Source organism: Phoca vitulina, unplaced genomic scaffold, assembly GCF_004348235.1.
Source record: "Phoca vitulina isolate PV1807 unplaced genomic scaffold, GSC_HSeal_1.0 scaffold7, whole genome shotgun sequence".
NCBI classification, from domain to species: Eukaryota; Metazoa; Chordata; class Mammalia; order Carnivora; family Phocidae; genus Phoca; species Phoca vitulina.
The window spans coordinates 1,094,132-1,112,735 of NW_022589710.1; the positions used below are offsets into that span (position 1 = coordinate 1,094,132).

General features: G+C 45.9%; 3 protein-coding genes across 8 annotated transcripts in view; 2 read left to right on the top strand and 1 right to left on the bottom strand.

Annotated features, from left to right (window-relative positions):
* The window catches only part of PPP1R3E (protein phosphatase 1 regulatory subunit 3E), a 10,309-nt gene extending 7,019 nt beyond the window's left edge, over window positions 1-3,290 (bottom strand). For 3 of the 4 annotated variants that reach the window (XM_032404760.1, XM_032404757.1, XM_032404759.1), the window contains exon 1: window positions 2,896-3,290. The gene's annotated coding sequence lies outside the window, so the exon portion shown is untranslated. The remainder of the gene's footprint in view (window positions 1-2,895) is intronic. The other variant, XM_032404758.1, reaches the window with a different exon arrangement.
* A 107-nt stretch (window positions 3,291-3,397) lies between these two features.
* On the top strand, window positions 3,398-7,913 carry BCL2L2 (BCL2 like 2). Of its 2 annotated transcripts, none has more exons than XM_032404763.1 (4): window positions 3,398-3,490; window positions 3,789-3,876; window positions 4,350-4,789; window positions 5,373-7,913. In XM_032404763.1, exons 3-4 carry the CDS (start codon window positions 4,358-4,360, stop codon window positions 5,520-5,522), a joined length of 582 nt encoding a protein of 193 aa, XP_032260654.1. In that variant the 5' UTR covers window positions 3,398-3,490; window positions 3,789-3,876; window positions 4,350-4,357; the 3' UTR covers window positions 5,523-7,913. The 2 variants fall into 2 exon arrangements, with proteins under 2 accessions (XP_032260654.1, XP_032260655.1); XM_032404764.1 differs by having other exon boundaries at window positions 3,404-3,511.
* Window positions 7,914-14,821: 6,908 nt separating this feature from the next.
* On the top strand, window positions 14,822-18,604 carry PABPN1 (poly(A) binding protein nuclear 1). 2 transcript variants are annotated; one of them, XM_032404761.1, is made up of 7 exons: window positions 14,822-15,187; window positions 15,538-15,652; window positions 16,367-16,434; window positions 16,681-16,787; window positions 17,245-17,332; window positions 17,420-17,571; window positions 18,507-18,604. In XM_032404761.1, exons 1-7 carry the CDS (start codon window positions 14,837-14,839, stop codon window positions 18,544-18,546), a joined length of 921 nt encoding a protein of 306 aa, XP_032260652.1. In that variant the 5' UTR covers window positions 14,822-14,836; the 3' UTR covers window positions 18,547-18,604. The 2 variants fall into 2 exon arrangements, with proteins under 2 accessions (XP_032260652.1, XP_032260653.1); XM_032404762.1 differs by lacking the exon at window positions 14,822-15,187 and adding an exon at window positions 15,305-15,388.

Genomic DNA, 18,604 nt, shown 5'->3' on the forward strand with positions numbered 1-18,604 from the left:
TAATTCAGGGAGCCCGATGTGGGGCTCGATCCCAGGACCCTGGGATCATGACCTGAGCCGAAGGCAGACGCTTAAGACAGCCACCCAGGCGCCTCTGTAATGAGGAATCTTAGAGTAGAAATGGAATCTCTAAATTTTTTAATTTTTTTTATCTTTTTAAAGATTTTATTTATTTATTTGACAGAGAGAGACACAGCGAGAGGGGGAACACAAGCAAGGGGAGTGGGAGAGGGAGAAGCAGGCTTCCCGCAGAGCAGGGAGCCCAATGCGGGGCTCGATCCCAGGACCCTGGGATCATGACCTGAGCCGAATGCAGACGCTTAATGACTGAGCTACCCAGGTACCCCTGGAATCTCTAAATTTAAAACAGCACAATAGTTTAACTGTAAAATCACAAGTTGCACTAAGTTGGAAATAAACAGTGAGACACATACTATCTTATTATACAAGTTGTTCTTGTTTGCATTTTAACTCCGAATTAACCTTAGCAATGCTATTTAGCCAGGAATCATTTTTATTTTTTATTTTTATTTGTTAAAGATTTTATTTATTTATCTGACAGAGAGAGACACAGCGAGAGAGGGAACACAAGGAGGGGAAGTGGGAGAGGGAGAAGCAGGCCTCCCGCCGAGCAGGGAACCCGATGCGGGGCTCAATCCCAGGACCCTGAGATCATGACCCGAGCTGAAGGCAGACGCTTAATGACTGAGCCACCCAGGTGCCCCCAGGAATCATTTTTAAAGTGATACTGAGTTTTCTGATTTTATACATGTATATATAATCCATGGACATACTCTTTTCCTATTTTAGGGTGTAAAATAATGTTACTAATTTGTGTTACAGTCAAGCATTTTAAAACTATCTTCCTTGCTCTTGTAAAATATATCATTGAGGGGCGTCTGGGTGGCTCAGTTGGTTAAGCATCTGCCTTTGGCTCAGGTCATGGTCCCAGAGTCCTGGGATCCAGCCCCACATCAGACTCCCTGCTCAGCAAGGAGTCTTCTTCTCCCTCTGTCCCTCCCCAGCTCGTGCTCTCTATCTCTCTCTCAAATAAATAAAATCTTTAATATATATATATTTCAATTGAAATAAATATTTATATATATATAATTGAAGTAATAGGTAAGGTTCAAAGTGGGCCTATATGGCCTGAGGTTTTCTGATAAAAACAAGTGTGCTTTGTCTATAGTTTGAACTGCCATTCCTTGGCTCCATGGTGTTGGTCTGAGAAGATCCTTGAGGTACACAGCTTTGGACCAGGTATAGTTTGTGTTGGTCTAGCAGCTCTGTTCTGGCTGCTCAGACTGACATTGAACCTTTATTCCAAATCAATGTTTGTTTCTTTTCTTTTTCTTTTTTCTCTTTATAGTTCAGTCTTTGTTTCTTAAATAGCCACTATAGTTACCTTCAAACATTGGAGTGGGCCTGCTCAATAACTGGCCAGGGGAGTTGAATGATTTGTTCAATCAACATTTACTGAGGGTCTATTAGGCCTGAAGGACATAACAGTGAATAAAATTCTGTTCCTGCTCTCCCAGGGTTTATAAATAAATGGGAGGGCAGACAGAAATATATTTGGATTCTGAGACCTAAAAGTGTTGTTATTTCAAGTAAGTGTCTTAGAAGAAATCAGGATTGCAAATGAAGGATTGGACTAGGTTATTCTCTGAAGAAGAAGGCAGCCTTGCTGGTGGCAGCTGTAATGATCATCCCAAGAGCAAAGAAGTAAGGAGGATGGTTGAAAGAATACAGTCATAAATATGTGGAATCTGCTGTGCATTCAGAATGGAGGGGATAACTGAGTTTGGACTTGTCAGTGGTATGATAACAACATAGATTACCTGAAGCAGAGAGATGAACTTATAACAATGCACTTAAAGTTAAGACAAACTTTACAGTCAGACAAAATTGAGTACCAGTTTCTAAGTACGTGGCTTCGGGTAAGTAACCTCTCCAAGCCTCACTCTCTTCCTCTATAGAATGAGAATAAAGCAGCATAGGGATTGGTGTGAGGATAAATATCATGCATGTAAAGAAAGCACCTAGTGCCTAATAAGTCCTTAAAATGTATTAGTTGTTACTATTATTGTTACAGAAACAACCTTCTCCAGAGACTGTAGGGGCAGTTAGGAATATCAAGGCTTGGACTGCATGTGGAAGCAAAGGGAACCAGCAGGAAAGGAAAATTGGGGGGCGCCTGGGTGGCTCAGTCATTGAGCGTCTGCCTTTGGCTGGGGTCATGATCCGAGTCCTGGGATCAAGCCCCGCGTCGGGCTCCCTGCTCCGCGGGAAGCCTGCTTCTCCCTCTCCCACTCCCCCTGCTTGTGTTCCCTCTCTCGCTGTGTCTCTCTTTGTCAAAGAAAGAAATAAAATCTTAAAAAAAAAAAAAGGAAAGGAAAATTGGGTTGCCTCTTTCTATCCTTTGGCTGGAGGTCCCTCCGAATAGAGCCGAAGGAAGTGTCAGGGCAAGAGCCAGTGAGGCCCAGTCAGAATGCCTGAGAGAGCCCTCCTGAGGATCACCTGTGGTCGCATTGCTTCACATCCTGTGAACCGCCCTGTGTAAATATACTGCCGTGCATAAATAATAGGCATACATATATGTATGTGTCTGTACACATACATACACACACACACACACACACACACACACACACACGTATATAAAAAATCTGAAAGGGTAAACATTGACCTTGACATTGGCAACCTCCAGAAAGAGAGGTGGAATTGGGCAAGGAGTGGGAGGAGGGAGATTGAGGACTTGTATTTTTTTCCCCTTAGATCTCTATACTGTTTGAACTTGTCATAAGGGGAATAAGTTCATGTGTTGAGTGAAAAGAATTAAAAAGGAAACCAATGTGATTACCAAAAAAATGAAAGAAGGTAAAGAAAAGTTACCTGCAGAAATTACTTGCGATCCAAGTCTTGATGCCCGGCTAAAGCCCCAGCCCACAAAGAGACTATTGGGTTAAAGGTCCTGGAGAAAAAGAGGGAGTAAAATGTTCAGTATCTGTGTCGTGTCTGCCAGTCCCACGGGGCAAGGCACCTGGCAGGCAGTTCCCACTGCAATGGGAACTGCTCCTCTAATCCAGGCATCCACTCCAGGGCTGGAAAAATTCAACAAGTGCATGGAACATCAGAGACCTTCTGGAAATGGTGAATTTGCTCCGAGGTTTCCTGAGGCCTAGCCGGCTTCTCTGGGCAGCCTTCAGGCTCAGGAGCCCAGCCTGGCCCTCTGTGTTCTCTCCGGGCCCGCTCTTCTTAGCCTCCAGCGGCCCTCTCTCTTCCGGAGTTGTGGCCCTTCCCAAGCTTGCTTCCCAGCCCCGCCCCTCTCTCTGGACGCATCTCTGGGCCCCATCATCACCCGGCGCCAGGCCCTCCCTCCCGCCCCCCCCTTTCTCCTCCCTCCTTCCTTCCTTCCCTTCCTCCCTCTCTCCCTCCCTCCCAGCTCCTGCACCAGGAAACGGCCCGGATCCTGGCAGCGGCCTGACCCGTGAGATCCCTAACCTGGCAGGCAGGCGGGGTTGGAGACTTGCTGAGGGTGGGGGTGAAGGAGGAGTTGGGCTCTTGGACTGCACTGGGGGGGAGCCGGGAGTAGAGATGGTGTCGGCAGGAAGCCCTTGGCCCTGGGTTTCCCGGGAGGACAGTCATTAAACATGGATTCGGCCACACAGCTGGTAGAACCTTGGGGGCAGGGGCCGGTCCGGGGAGCTGCAACCCCAGCCTTCTCAGTCCAGACCCTGATCCCTGGCCTTCCCCGCCTAGCTCTGCTCTCCCCCTCCCCTTCCCAGGGCTCCACGCTGGCCAGGAGGATGAAAGGCCCCAGCTGGGGGCTCCTTGCCACCAGCGCTGGGTCCTAAGAGCTGCCATCCAGGCTGGGTGAGTGTCCCCTTCCTTCTCTGTTCTGGGCAGCCCTTTGCTTCTCCCACCTTTCCCTTCAGCCCCTGTCTCCTCCCCCCATCTTGTGCCTCTGCTAGCATCTTTACATCTTCCCTCTGGGGAGGTACTAAGCCCCTTCCTTTAGCCAAAAAGGTGTGTACTGTGGAAAGGGGGGTTGTAGGGGGTGTTATAGAGCTAGTATTCTATTATGGAAAGAATCTAAAGTATTTTAAAAATAAAATTTACTTGCTATGCATTTAGTGTGGCATATTACGAATTTAATGGCCAGCCCCTCATGCCCTGGGCCTCTCACCTTGACTTAATTCCCGTGTTCTTGCCCCTCCCTGCCCAGTGGTCTCTGAGCATTTCCTCCCACCTCTCTCCCTGTCTCACTGGGTTGGCCAAGCCTGAAGTACCCCTTCTGGCTCTCTGACCATATATTCATGCCAGTCTTTCATCCTTGACTCTTACAGCCGCCCGGATGGCGACCCCAGCCTCAGCCCCAGACACACGGGCTCTAGTGGCAGACTTTGTAGGCTATAAGCTGAGGCAGAAGGGTTATGTTTGTGGAGCTGGCCCTGGGGAGGGCCCAGCAGCTGACCCACTGCACCAAGCCATGCGGGCAGCTGGAGATGAGTTTGAGACCCGCTTCCGGCGCACCTTCTCTGATTTGGCAGCCCAGCTGCATGTGACCCCAGGCTCAGCCCAGCAACGCTTCACCCAGGTCTCTGATGAACTCTTCCAAGGGGGCCCCAACTGGGGCCGCCTTGTGGCCTTCTTTGTCTTTGGAGCTGCACTGTGTGCTGAGAGTGTCAACAAAGAGATGGAGCCACTTGTGGGACAAGTGCAAGAGTGGATGGTGGCCTACCTGGAGACACGGCTGGCCGACTGGATCCACAGCAGTGGGGGCTGGGTAAGGAGCTTCTCAATTGCTGCTCTGCACACCCCTCTGCAAAGCTCGTCTCCAGAGGGAAGATGGGGGCTCTGGCTGGAGGCTGGGGGCTGAGTCTCCCTATTTGGGTGGAATCAGATGCCCTCACTCTGGGTGTCACGCTGGACTCTGCACTCCAGGGCTGCCATGCAGTCATCACTGGATGGGCTCATGGTCCAAAGCAGAGGACAGAATACACAGTGCCTGCAGGGAAATGGCATCCAGCTGTCGGGAACTTTTTACACCAGAGTAGGTGACATGGGCGGGGGGTGTCAGCGATGGGTGGTGGTCAGGAAAGCCTTGGCAAAGGATGCCAGTTCTGAGCAAAAATTTTGGCCAGGGAGAGGCTGGGATTCACTTGAGGCAGAGAGGGCAAATGAGCCAGGCGCTCATGGGGGATGATGGGGGCTTGCCGCCAGTAGAGCTTTGGCTGGAGAGGAGCTGGGTATGGGGTAGTGCTTGCAGTGGATGGAACTGGAACTCTTCCTCTCCTCTTTCCTCCACTCTTTCCTCTCCTGATATCCCTTTCTCCTTCTTTCTCTCCTACTTCCCTTCTCTCCCACAGGCGGAGTTCACAGCTCTATACGGGGACGGGGCCCTGGAGGAGGCGCGGCGTCTGCGGGAGGGGAACTGGGCCTCAGTGAGGACAGTGCTGACAGGGGCCGTGGCACTGGGGGCCCTGGTAACTGTAGGGGCCTTTTTTGCTAGCAAGTGAGAAAGTCCAGGGCCAGGTGGGGCTAGGTGTGGCTGGGGGACAGGAGAGCAGGAACAGAACAAGAGAAATGCCCTTGGAAGAAGTGGGGTGAATGGATGGGCATGGAACGGGTTTGGGAAGGGGCAGGGTACTGTGTGAAGGAGCTGTGTGTGCCAGGCAGGCAGTTGGAAGGATGAGCGGGAGACATTAGGGAATGTATTTGGAAAGTATTTGGGGGCCAGGAGATGAAGTCATTCCAGGGTTGGGAGGAGGTGGGAGAGGTCATGTCTATAGGTGTAGGCACACAAAACTATACCTAGAGCTTAATTTGTAGCCCTGAGGGAGGTTGACTTGCATAAGGGGTTGTGTCTCCTTTGGATGAGTGAGATTTGGGGAAAACATAGAAGGCACAACCCTTTGAAATGGAAGCTTGAGGTTCTCGGGTGATAGGGAGAGGTGGCTGTGATGGTGGGCTGCTTGGACACGCGTGTGCATGTGCACGCATGCTCGTGTGCATGCTGGGCTGCTTGTCTAACCTGCTGGTGGCCGTATTCAAGGAGAAAACTTCCCTATTGGACTGGCAAGAACAAGGGCCAGTTCTCTGCCCCTCCTCCCAACCCTCTCCTCCCCGCTCTCCTTGTCCCGATGCCTCAAGGCTGTGGGAGAAACACTGTATCCAGAAGAGGGCTTTGGGCACTTTGGGCAGAAAGTCATTAGGGCTTTGGAGAGAAGAGAAGTTCTGTAGCTGGCCTTGTTGCTTCACCATCCCCATTCCTTGTGCATCATACTTGCTGCTGCCTCCTGGGCTCTGAACAAAAACAGGGCTGCGGAGACTGCAGCGGGCGGGTGGTGGGGAGCGGCTGGACCTACGTGCCACCCTCCTCTCCCACTGGGGCACACTGGTGCCTAAAGTGTTCCCTGTCTCTGGGACCTTCTGTACCCAAACTTAAACTCTAAATTGGGACTCTGATTTTCCTTTGGAGTGTGTGGAGGTAAATGTTGATCTAGAGTACAGTCTGGGTCCTGCACTGTGTCTCAGTGAGACTGCTGATGCCTTGAGAGGAACATTCCAGCTCTGAACCCCATGGGTGTGAGGGTGACCTGTACTCCGTGACTGGCCTATTCCATGTAGTGGGCTTTGGTGCTGCTTTATCGAGGGCCAGGTGTATGGGTTCTAGAGTACCTACCATGACCTAGAAGCATTTATATTTTCTTTGAAGCCACGCTGTTTGCATGGGTGTTACTTATCTGTACCTCAGAGTCTGAGGACATTAACTTTAGAGCTCACAGTCCTCTAGAACAGATTCAGATTATAGCTTTTTCTTTTGAGAGAGAAATGATTTCACTCCAGATGCATGTCCTGAGCCAGACCTCACTGCTGCACTTCCCAAGGTGCTCAAGTTGCTGCTCTCCAATGCTGACTTCAGACACAGTGCTCTAGAACCCTGCCCTTGATCCTGAGCACTGATCAGCTTAGCTAGACCATGGTTGACTCTTCTTGGAGATTTTCATTTGGTCCCAGAATGTGGCAACATAGTTGTACTCACAAGAATGTGGGACCAAAATTGGCCTCAGGTGTTTAGCCCAGACTTTTGCTTTTGAGAGAGGGCTGCACTTTTTAATGGTATTTATAGGGGAGGTGGTAGACTGCATGTACCACTTGGTCTGTTGTGAGTATGCTGATACCAGAAACTCAGAGCTGGTCTGTGGCAAGAAGTTGGGGGTGGGGGTCTCTGACTCGCTCAGGACAAACTAGACCAGTGGTTTTCAGACTGCTTGGCAGAGCCCTGAAGTTTCCTAGGGCTTGCCTCAGGAGTCCTTGGGAAGGTGAAGAGGGGGTGCTAAGCAGGCTGGGCTACACGTCCTTAAACAGAATAGCTCCCCTTGTAGCTGTCTTACATATCGGGGTTCAGGGTAAGATTTTATTTGCATTAAGGGGTTTGCTGCTGAAAAGAAAAAAACAAATGTTGGAAAAACCACTGACTAGACCATCAGCTCCAAATTGGAGCCCGCGCTCCCCCAGGTTTGGGGCAGACTCTTCACCCCCCCTTCTACTACAGGACACCTATCCCTGTTAGCTCTCCTGGGGGCCTTTAGCAAACCGGAGCAGCAGGGACAATGGTCAGGTAACCGAAATGCTCTGCTCTGAGGCCTTCACACCTGGGTGGAAGGAGAGGTTGTTTTCTGAAAGGGGAAAGGGCTTGGATTCCCAGAAGCATAGCTTGCTTGGGACCATAGTGGGCAGTTTTGATCTGTCCTGTCCTTTTTAGCTTGAGGGGCAATGGAAACCCCAGAGACTCTTCTGTCAGGGAAAACTAGAGACTCTTCTAGAGCCATATAGTTCCTTGGGATTAGCTCTTGGCCAGGAAGGCTGAGTATGGCTCCCAATTTTTAAATCTATTTCACTTTTTTTTAAAAATAAGGGAAATAAATCTAATTGCCATTTTTCAGAGATTAAATAGGTGGAGAGGGCGTTTCTCGCTTTCCAGAGCCCAAAGGGACAAATAGGGACTTTGCTTAGGCCAAGGAAGGAGCAGAAGTAGGGCAACTAGGTCCTGCAATTATTAATCCCACTCCCCACTTATTCTAGGGTATATACTATTTTACTTTTTTAAATCATAAAATGGCGGGAGAACAGATTTGGTTAGTTTAGAAGAAAAGAAAAAGCTCTATAAATATAAATATATATTCCTGTATTTTTATTTAATAATTTATAAATACCAAGTTCATTTGACTTTTATTTTTGTGTAATATGTAATGGTCATATTAAAAAAAATAAATAAAGCCCAGAAGTTTAATGAGAAGGACTGAGCAGGGTTTGTGACTTCTACGCTCTGTAGCCTGGTGTCAGGACATTTCTTGATCTAATCATCTCTTCGTGACCTTGGTAAGGGCAAGAATTAGGGTAACAGGGATTTCGGAAAGTGTTGAGACAAAAAAGAAAAGAAAAGAAAATCAGAGTTGCTCTCCCGTCTTCCAACCCCTGCCAAATGCCCAAAGCCAAGAGCTCCATCTGTGCCAACCCAAATCTTAAGAGGGTGTGTGTCTACAGTACTTTGGGATGGCTACAAATGAAAAACAAACCAAAACAAAGAAAACTTACCCCAAATCTTTGTGTGATGGTAATCAAGTCCCCAGTTGTGGTTCAGCCTCCAGTGATAATGAGCATTTCTCCCCAGTACCCTGCTGCCAACTTCTGGCAAAAATGGAGTCCCTGCTTTCTTTCCTGGCCCACTGAGATACTTGGTTTCAGCCATTTTAATGCAAACAGCTAAAGTGGATGGAATCTACGGGAATTATTCAGCCCATCCCTCTGTACTTCTAGTGTAGGACCACGTCAAAATAATGTCTGACAGAAATAGTGATTGTAATTTCAAATTATAAGCAGGAATTTCTAGTCTTTATGTAAACCAGTGCAATTAAATTGCATTTGGATTTATGTGTCAAATTGTACTTAGAAATATACTGCTCAGAGGAGAGTTTCCATTCTCTCTCTATAGAAAATCCAACAGGGCAAGCCATATTAAAATCTGAGAGTGGCTTGGTGAACATGGCATTAGGGGAAAGAGAATTAGATGCTCTTAATAGTTAATATTGTCAGGCTATGAGAGCATTTATCTCCACTGCAGTGTGACTGAATTAATGATTGATTGATTTGTATTTGACTAGTTCCTTCCAAAAAGCATTTGCAACATCTTACTATAATACACAAAAGACAAAACAATAGGAAAATATGGATTTTTAAAGTAGAGGTAAAGGGTAAATTGAAATATTACAATAGGATGGCAGCACAGGGAAAATTAATGTACAGAAAAGCATTCTATAGGTAATATTTCCGAATGCTAAAGCTAAGCTATGAATTCGGCCTTGAGCTTTCTTGGCAGCTAAGGCAAATTGGAAAACACAACAAGATTCACATTTCTGTTAGGATTTAGAAAAGCCTATCAATTCCTTAAGATGGGCAAAAACTTCTGTAGCTCTTCTGAGATGATAATAGAGGATATCACCCTCTGTAACACCTGACAGTAAATATGATGTTGAGTTGTGCACCAGTATTTCTCATAGAAACACCAAATGGGGATTCAGTAGGTCCTAAGCTTGTTTTATCAGGCTCATCACAATTTAGCCCAAAGATACCCTATGATGCTTTAATATAGGGCTAAATTTCAGACTATCTAAATAGATAGATGGATTATCCTTCAGACATTTCTTCATGAATGTCATTTCTCCAAATGGTACTTTTGATAAAAGTGGGCAACATTTAGTTACAGTTTCTAGCAAATAGATGGATTATAGACATTCTGTGTTTTTTCTTAAGAGCAGATCCTTTGAAAACCTTAAAAGCTGCCTTAAATGTGGATATAGGTGTGACGTAAATAAATTTAAGAATATTTTAAAAATCAACGAGAAAACGTAATATAATGGAAATCTATGTAGTTCTTTACTGATTCCATCATTCATTCATGCAGCAAATATTCAAGCCTCTTCTGTGTGCTAAGCACAGTTCTAGGCACTGAGATAGAGAAGGAAGTGCACAGACACAAATTTCTGCTCTCATGTTAGTTACATTCTAATAAGGGAAACAAACAAAAAATAAATAAATAAGTTCATCTCACAATATTCATTAACATGACATTTCACGTTATGAGGTGGTAAATGCTATGAAGAAAAATAATTCATTAGCATGGAATTGGGAAGGTGTTAGTATAGATTTCAATGTTAAATAAAATAGTCAGGGAAGCCCTCATTTCTAAGGTGACTTTTTAGAGTAAAGTCATGGAAAATGAAATTGGAAAAATATTTTTATCAATACAGAAAGATGTTTTTGACTTGGTAAAAAAGAAAATAGAAAATAATATATACAGTATGATCCCAGTTTGCTAAAATAAATATATGTGTGTGTGTGTGTGTGTGTGTGTGTGGCCTCTATATGTATTTATGTATTGAAAACTTCAGGAAGGGTATATGCCAAAATATCATTAGTGTTATCTCTGGGTGTTGGATTTTACTGGTGATTTTATTTTGTTCTTTCTACTGTCAGTATTTTCTGATCTTTTCATAAAGAACACATATTTCTTGTACAGTATACTAAAACAAGTTTTCCAGGTACAAAGTTTTTAAGAAGTTAACCAAGCAGAATAGAAAATAAGCAGCCCAATGGAGGTTCTTTCTCATTTAATAAGGACACCTCACTTCCCTGCAAGGACAGACCTAGGGAGTTAAGGTAGGCAAGGCTAGACTTTGCATTAGAAAATAATTGGGAGTTGGGGCACCTGGGTGGCTCAGTTGATCGGGCATCCAGCTCTTGATCTCAGCTCAGGTCTCCATCTCAGGGTTGTGAGTTCAAGCCCCGTGTGGGGCTCAGCATCCCCCAAAAAACAACAAAGAAAATTATTGGAGTCCACTCCCCAGTAGAGGTAAGTAAATGATCAAGGCTTCAAGCGTCTATATCAGCACTGTCCAAAAGAAATATAATGCAAGCCATATATGTAGTTTTACATTTTCTAGTAGCCTCATTAAAAAGGCAAAAAGAAACAGGTATAAAACTAATTTAATAATATTTTACTTAGGCCAGTATATAAAAATTATTATAATTTCAACCTATAATTAATATTACAGCTATTAACTTATTTTACAGTTGCTTTTTCATACTAAGTCTTTGAAATTTTGTGTATATTTGACACTTTCAATACATCTCAAGTCAGACTACTCATGTTCCAAGTGCTCAAGGCATGTGTGCTAGCGGGTATCATATTAAACAATGTAGTTCTAGATTATAGAGAATTATTATAGCAGGCAAAAAAAGCAAGAGCTAAAAATAAGGATGAAACTACCAAGCAGCCAAGTATTTATGTAGTTTAGTGAGACAGCTTTTCCCTTTTGGACAGAACTGGAGATGCCCTTATCCATTTTTTACCGATTTAATTCTCCTTTTCTTAAGTCCATTAACCATTCATTTCTATTAACACATTTTTCTTCTAGGGCACAACATCACTGATTTTCAGTTTTCCTGAAACTCCATGGCCTCTATTGAGAGGTTATTACTGAAGGAAAATTATACTCATGATGGGTAAATTTCACATCATTACATACTAATTTCTTACAAATTCATTCTTAGAAACTTATCTCTTTGATGTTTTCTATGCATCAACAATGGGCAAGATATTAAAATTATTATGGAAGATCATTCAGTTAGCATTTATTGAGCACACAGTGATGGGCAATGGGTATACAAATATAATTAAGACGATATCCCTGCCTTTCGCAGTTTACAGTCTAATAGGGAAGTATCTTACTTTACAAGTCACTGTTCAAATCTTTTTAAATGTGTCTTTAAAAGTAATCATGCTTACTAGAGTAAGTTTGGAAGTTGGAGGGTTAATTTTACATAAAAATAATATATTGTGGAAAAATCATAGAATATGGAAAAGCATAAATCAAGTATAATCCTACTACTCAGAAAGTACCACTGTTAACATTTTGGCATATTTCTTTCCCATCTTCTATCTGTGCTTCTATTTTAGGATCATACTGTATGTACAATTTTCTATACTACAATTCTGCTTACTGTTTTATTGCACAATTTTCCCTTGTCATTAAAAATGTTTTGAAGGCAAAATGACTATAAAAAGTTATATCTATGTGTGTATATAATTTTTCTGAATGTGCCCACTTGGACATTCAAATTGCTTACATTTTTTCACTTTGATGAACGTCTTTATTCTCAGATGTTTATCCAGTTTTTAGATTATTTCTTTAGAGCAGAGTATAAGAAATACAATCACTGAGTTAAGAATCTCAACAGTTTGAAAGCTTTTAGTACATATTACCAAAGAAAAGATCGAACTGGTTCTTGCTCCCTTTTTTCCCCAAGTTATTTTTTTAAAAAATAAGATATCATAATCACACTTTAATCATACTTTAAATACAATTTTACATTCTACTTCTTTGGCCTAACAAGAATTATTTTTGCATGTTATTACATGCTATGTGTAGCCCTCTTAATAGGTGCATAATAATCTTTGGGTATAATTACAGTCTGCCTAATCATTTGTCTATTATTGGAATTTAGTCTTTTTCCAATTTCAACATCATATATAATGTAATCTTTGTGTATTAAAACAGACCTTATAGTAATTTTGATCTAAGCTTTGAAAGCTAGCTCTGAGTTCCCTGCTAACTTTTTTTTTTTCCTCCTCCACTCACTTTTAATTAGTTCCATGACTTGGGCAAGTTACTTCACTCTTTCTTCACCCGCTCAAAAAGGTTATAGTTTTGGAAATATTTGCTTCATAGAGTTGTGAGAATTTCAATGAGATAATATAATGAGTCTAGGATTGTGCCTGTTACAAAATCAAGTACTCAACAAAAATAGGATTTGGAGGCATTATAAAAAAAATCCCATTTCCCTTGATATGTTTAAACCAGACACCAATAAAACATAAAAATCTTGATTAGATTAGGATTAGTAGAAGACCTTTTTCTTCCAGTGACCCCACAGTCTTTTAGAGCTTGTCTTCCCAGCGCGAGTTAGTTCTCCCAGACCGCGGGAGCTGAGATGGCTGCTGAAGTAATTTTCAGTGAAATTTTAAGCGACTATGACTGCTTTCAATCCCCCTGTTCCTGAGGTAAGGATTTGTGAGAAAAAGTGAGGGTGAGGGGAAGAGTGGGGTATACTGAGAAGCTTTTGACTTTTGGTTTGCTAACAGGGACCTCCTCTTGTCAAATCTCCCCACTCCAGCCATACACATCCTGTTGGGGTTGTCTGATTAACTAATTTGGTTGGGCTCATTTGAATCTGGCTGTAAAGCCGAAACTTGGTCTGGCTACAAATAACCCTCTTGCAAACTTAGCACCGTCGTTCCTTGCTTTTAATAAATGTATAGTATCACTACTACAAAATGGCAACCCTGCTTTCCAGGGCTAGGTCTCACAGGTTATCTCAGAGTGGAAACGTGTGGTGGGAACCTGCCTGGAGGAATTCCTCTGCGTCTGAAGGAAGGTTTGGGGGCTGGGAAAGCGTTGAAGAATGAGGGTGGCACCCAGATCCCCAATCAGTGCAAACATTTACTGACACCTACTATGTACAAAGAAGTGGAGCTGCAAATATAAATAGGATCCAGCCTCTCATCTCCATACTCTCACAATGCAGGACAAAATGATTAAGCGCAGTGGAGGTAGGCCTGCTTGTCATGGGAAAGGAGAGGCTAGCTGAAGGTTTTGCACCAGAGGTGATGCTGGGGTTTGCAGTGGTCTGGTTGAAGAGGGACTTTGTGTACAGAGGCACAGAGCCGGGTGCAGGTACATCCACTGGAATGAGGAGTGTAGAAATAACATTTGTGAAATAGGCTGGTCCTGAGGCCTCTAAGGCCACGGTAGAGTTTTACTTTTACCTGGCCAGCAAAGGGGAGCCAGCTCAGTCTGGTAGCGATGGAAGGGTGACACCGTAATCTGAGAGACCTGTTAGGGGGCTGTAGCAAACAGTCTAAGAAACAGGCTGAAACTGGGGCATAAGCAGAGGGCTTGGAAAGTATGCCTGTGCAAGGAAGACAGTTCAGACAGGACTAGTAGCTCTGGAGTGAGGATTTCTCCCCGCTTTCTGGTTTGGGAGACCCGATGGATGTTGGTACCAATAACCTCGATGGGAAAAGTAAGCTCCTTATTGGAGAGCTCCATTCAGAACCTCCATTTCCAGCAACATTCCATCTACTGGTCCTTTCCTGGTCAGCAACCCAGTTTCCAGAAACCGCCTCAATGTTTTCGGCCTCTGCTTTCCAACAGCTCTCTAGTTGGCAACCAGTAGTGTCAAGATGGCGGCCCCCCTAAGGACTAGTCATGTGACCTCGGGTTTCTATTGCTTGGAAGCCTCGCGGTCCGTTGCGGGGCAAGGTTCACCTGTCACGAAACGGGTGTTAGCCCTTCGAATCTCACGAGCCAATCGGCATCTGAGACGGCCATTGCGGCGAGGCGATCGGAAGATTGGCCCTCTCCCGTCGCCCAGCCAGCGGCCAATCACCGAGCATCATATACTTCGCGGACCCGCCTGGAGGCGGTGGGTGGGGGGAGCAGGAATGTCGTCACAGCGTGGCGGTATTGTTACCTAAGGACGAGAGGAGGTGGGACGTATGTTGATTGACAGACCAATTCCCCTACCGGGATTTGAGAATTTGGCGCAATATTCCCGCCTTAGGGGTGGGGTCTTATCTGATTGCCAAGTAATATTCCCCAATGGAGTCCTAGCTCATGGTGACGGGCAGGCTGCTAGACTAATGAATCCTCGGCGTGCCCGGCGCAGTTCTCCAATCGCCGGCTGGCGGGCCCCAGTCTGAGCGGCGATGGCGGCGGCGGCGGCGGCGGCAGCAGCAGCGGGGGCTGCGGGCGGTCGGGGCTCCGGGCCGGGGCGGCGGCGCCATCTTGTGCCCGGGGCCGGTGGGGAGGCCGGGGAGGGGGCCCCGGGGGGCGCAGGGGACTACGGGAACGGCCTGGAGTCTGAGGAACTGGAGCCTGAGGAGCTGCTGCTGGAGCCCGAGCCGGAGCCCGAGCCCGAAGAGGAGCCGCCCCGGCCCCGCGCCCCCCCGGGAGCTCCGGGCCCTGGGCCTGGCTCGGGAGCCCCCGGCAGCCAGGAGGAGGAGGAGGAGCCGGGACTGGTCGAGGGTGACCCGGGGGACGGCGCCATTGAGGACCCGGTGAGGGAAGGAGGGCGAGCGAGCAGGCCCGGCCGTGTCATGGGAGGCCCAGAGCTCGGGCGAGCGGGAGGCAGGCGGGGGGTGGGGGTGGGCGGGGAATAACGTGGCTGGGGCAGGGCTGGGGACGGATCCTCGACCGCCAGAAGGGGCCCAGCCGGGTTGATTCGGGCGTTATGGGTGCCTAGTGTTGCTCTAGGGAAGGTAGCTTGCTTTTCTTTTCATCGTGACCCGCGCGTGGGGCGAGCGAAATGGCCGAGCATGGTTAGGGCCGCGCTCCGACCGAGAGCAGGGCACAGCCCTTGCGTTGGTTCCTCTTAAGCTCTTCTCCATACTCTCTCCACTCCTTGTAGGAGCTGGAAGCAATCAAAGCTCGAGTCAGGGAGATGGAGGAAGAAGCTGAGAAGCTAAAGGAGCTACAGAACGAGGTAGAGAAACAGATGAATATGAGTCCACCTCCAGGCAATGGTGAGTAACTGGCGCTTGCACGCGGAGCCCGGGGTCCTTGGAAGGGTTGTGCGAGCACGGGTTGTATGGGATTAGATGCTTGGGACCTTGGAGCTGCTTGTCTGAGCAATTACTGGGCAGGTGCTGCGGTCATAGTCCATTGTGTGTTTCTCTGACTTTAGTGAGGCAAAAACCTATATTTTGGTGATGGTAATCTTGTGCCTTTCTTTGTCCTTTTTACAAATGTGTTCTTCTTTGTTCTTTAATCCACCTCTACTCTTTGTGGAGGTTGCTAACTGGCATTTGACCTTCAAGTCTCATAGTTCTTCCTTGAGTTGGAGACCCTTTAGTTAGGAGTCCTAAGAGAAACTGCTCGATTGCAGGGGGGTGGGGGGGGCTTTCCCTTTAATCTAGAAATGTTGAGTTTGGGTTCCCTTGATTTTGTTCACTTTTCAAATGATTTCAGTCAAAGCTTTTCAACAGGGACTTGATTTGGGGGCAGGAGGGAATTCCTATACTGTTTTCTCTGATTTTTAAGAATGTGTTAATCTGTTGCTTGATTTGTTAAATGTTCAGTGAGTACCTATTGTGTGCTAAACAGTATTCTTGATAACGGGTACAGCAGGGAACAAAACAGACTAAAATCATTCCTTCACTCTAGTGGTAGTGGTAGTGGTGCAAAAATTGGTCAAGTAGAAAACCAGCTTTTTCCCCCTGATTATTTTTTCTTCAAAGCTGGCCCAGTGATCATGTCCATTGAAGAGAAGATGGAGGCCGATGCGCGTTCCATCTATGTTGGCAATGTATGTATTAGGGTCCTGATTGGGGTTGGGGAAAGGAACATCTCAAGGATAGGTGGTGGATTTGGGGAGTATTGGGAGGGTTTGGAGGAGGTAAAAGGTAATGGTGATCAGCAGAGGCTCTGGAGTTGGAAGAGAAAAGATTAGTTTCTTAGAGAACCAGATTTGATGTGCCTTGTCGTATATGGGTGGCCCAGCCCAGAGGCTAGGCAGGGTCCTTGTGAAACATGACTGCTTCTACCCCCACAGGTGGACTATGGTGCAACAGCAGAAGAGCTGGAAGCACACTTTCATGGCTGTGGTTCAGTAAACCGTGTTACCATACTCTGTGACAAATTCAGTGGCCATCCTAAAGGGTAAGTAGGGAAGTAAAATCAGGTCATTTTAATCATATTTTAGAAATAGATAAATTATGTTTTATATTGAGCAGTAAGTTAAAATAAGCAGTGTTCATCTTACAAGTTCGGCCATTAATGTTATCTATCGGGTTGCACGTAAATGCCTCAAGAGACCAGACAGGTAAAGATGAAGGCTAGTGTGGGTGGGATCATGAACTAGAAGAGGGAGGGACAGCTTTTGCTTAGCCCCAGCTGGTTCTGCTATATGGAAATACAGGTCGTGTGTAAACTATTTTATAATTTTCCAAGATTAGCTGGAAATTTAGATTGAAGTCTTCCATTCAAAAAATTTTTGACAAATAATTAAAAATGTGTCTACGCTGTTACTTAAGCAGAGCATACCTGCGAGTTGGATTTGACACGTAAGCTGCTATTTGTAACTTCAGATAGATGAAATGACAATTATTTTTTTCAGGTTTGCATATATAGAGTTCTCAGACAAAGAGTCAGTGAGGACTTCCTTGGCCTTAGATGAGTCCCTATTTAGAGGAAGACAAATCAAGGTAAGCTCCATTGCCCATTGCTGTTTTGGTTCTGTGTAAACACTCCAGGCCTATTCTAAGGCTTTCTTTTGTACATCCCTCACTCAGGTGATCCCAAAACGAACCAACAGACCAGGCATCAGCACAACAGACCGGGGTTTCCCACGAGCCCGATACCGTGCCCGGACCACCAACTACAACAGTTCCCGCTCTCGATTCTACAGTGGTTTTAACAGCAGGCCCCGGGGTCGCGTCTACAGGTCAGGATAGATGGGCTGCTCCTCTCCCCCGCCTCCCATGAGCCCTGTATGTTTCCTTCTTTCCTGATCTGAGGAACCTCCCTCACTTACCCTCCCCTTGGTCTCCAGGGACTTGGTCTCCTGCCTGTGCAGGGTGAGGAAGGTAGTTGCAGGCCAGGCCAGGAGGCCAGTCTCATCATCGTTTTCTGGAGCAGGAATTGGTGATAAGGGCTGGATCTCTCCACTCTGTTCTGAGAGATGCTTCTTCCCCCAGCCTTTTTTTTTTTTCCTTGAGAGTTGGTGGCAGTGAAGGTGTTTACACAGCAGGCCAGGAAGAACGGCCTCAGAGTAGTGAAGGCACTGCTTGGACATTTGCTACTTTTCCCAGAGTTAAGGAGGGGTTGAAGATTGAACCTCCCTTGGAAGAATACCAGAGGCTAGTTGATCCTCCTCAACAGCCATGTGGGAGGATACTGAGATATTTACTCTTTAACTGAGCCAGTGTTTTGCAAGGTTAACTTTCTCTCTGGGCCTTGTGTGGTGCCCATGTTGCTTTACTATCATCTCTCTGCCTTTAAATAGACAGAGTAGGCATGTAGACCTTGGTTTTTCTTAAGATTTACTTATCTGCTCCCAGGAATTAGGGAGGATCTGATGGTGAAGGCTTGGGGTTTAAGAGAGGTGAAGAACTGAAACTGGATAAATAATGAGTCAGTTTTCTTGTCCCTATATCTCAGATGCACTTTTTTGCCTCTGGCAAGGTATTCTGTTAAATTGCCCCCTCCTATTTGCCAGGTGTGTCACAGTTTTTGGGATTGTGGGGTCAGTTTTAGGATACTTGGAAATTTCTTTCCCCCATTCCCTGCACTGTAACTGGGGCAAGGGCCCACGGGGAGGGGCTTGTGCTGAACTCCTAAGTGATCATGTTAACACCTAACTCTCCTTCTTTCTTCCAGGGGCCGGGCTAGAGCGACATCATGGTATTCCCCTTACTAAAAAAAGTGTGTATTAGGAGGAGAGAGAGGAAAAAAGGAAAGAAGGAAAAAAAAAAAAA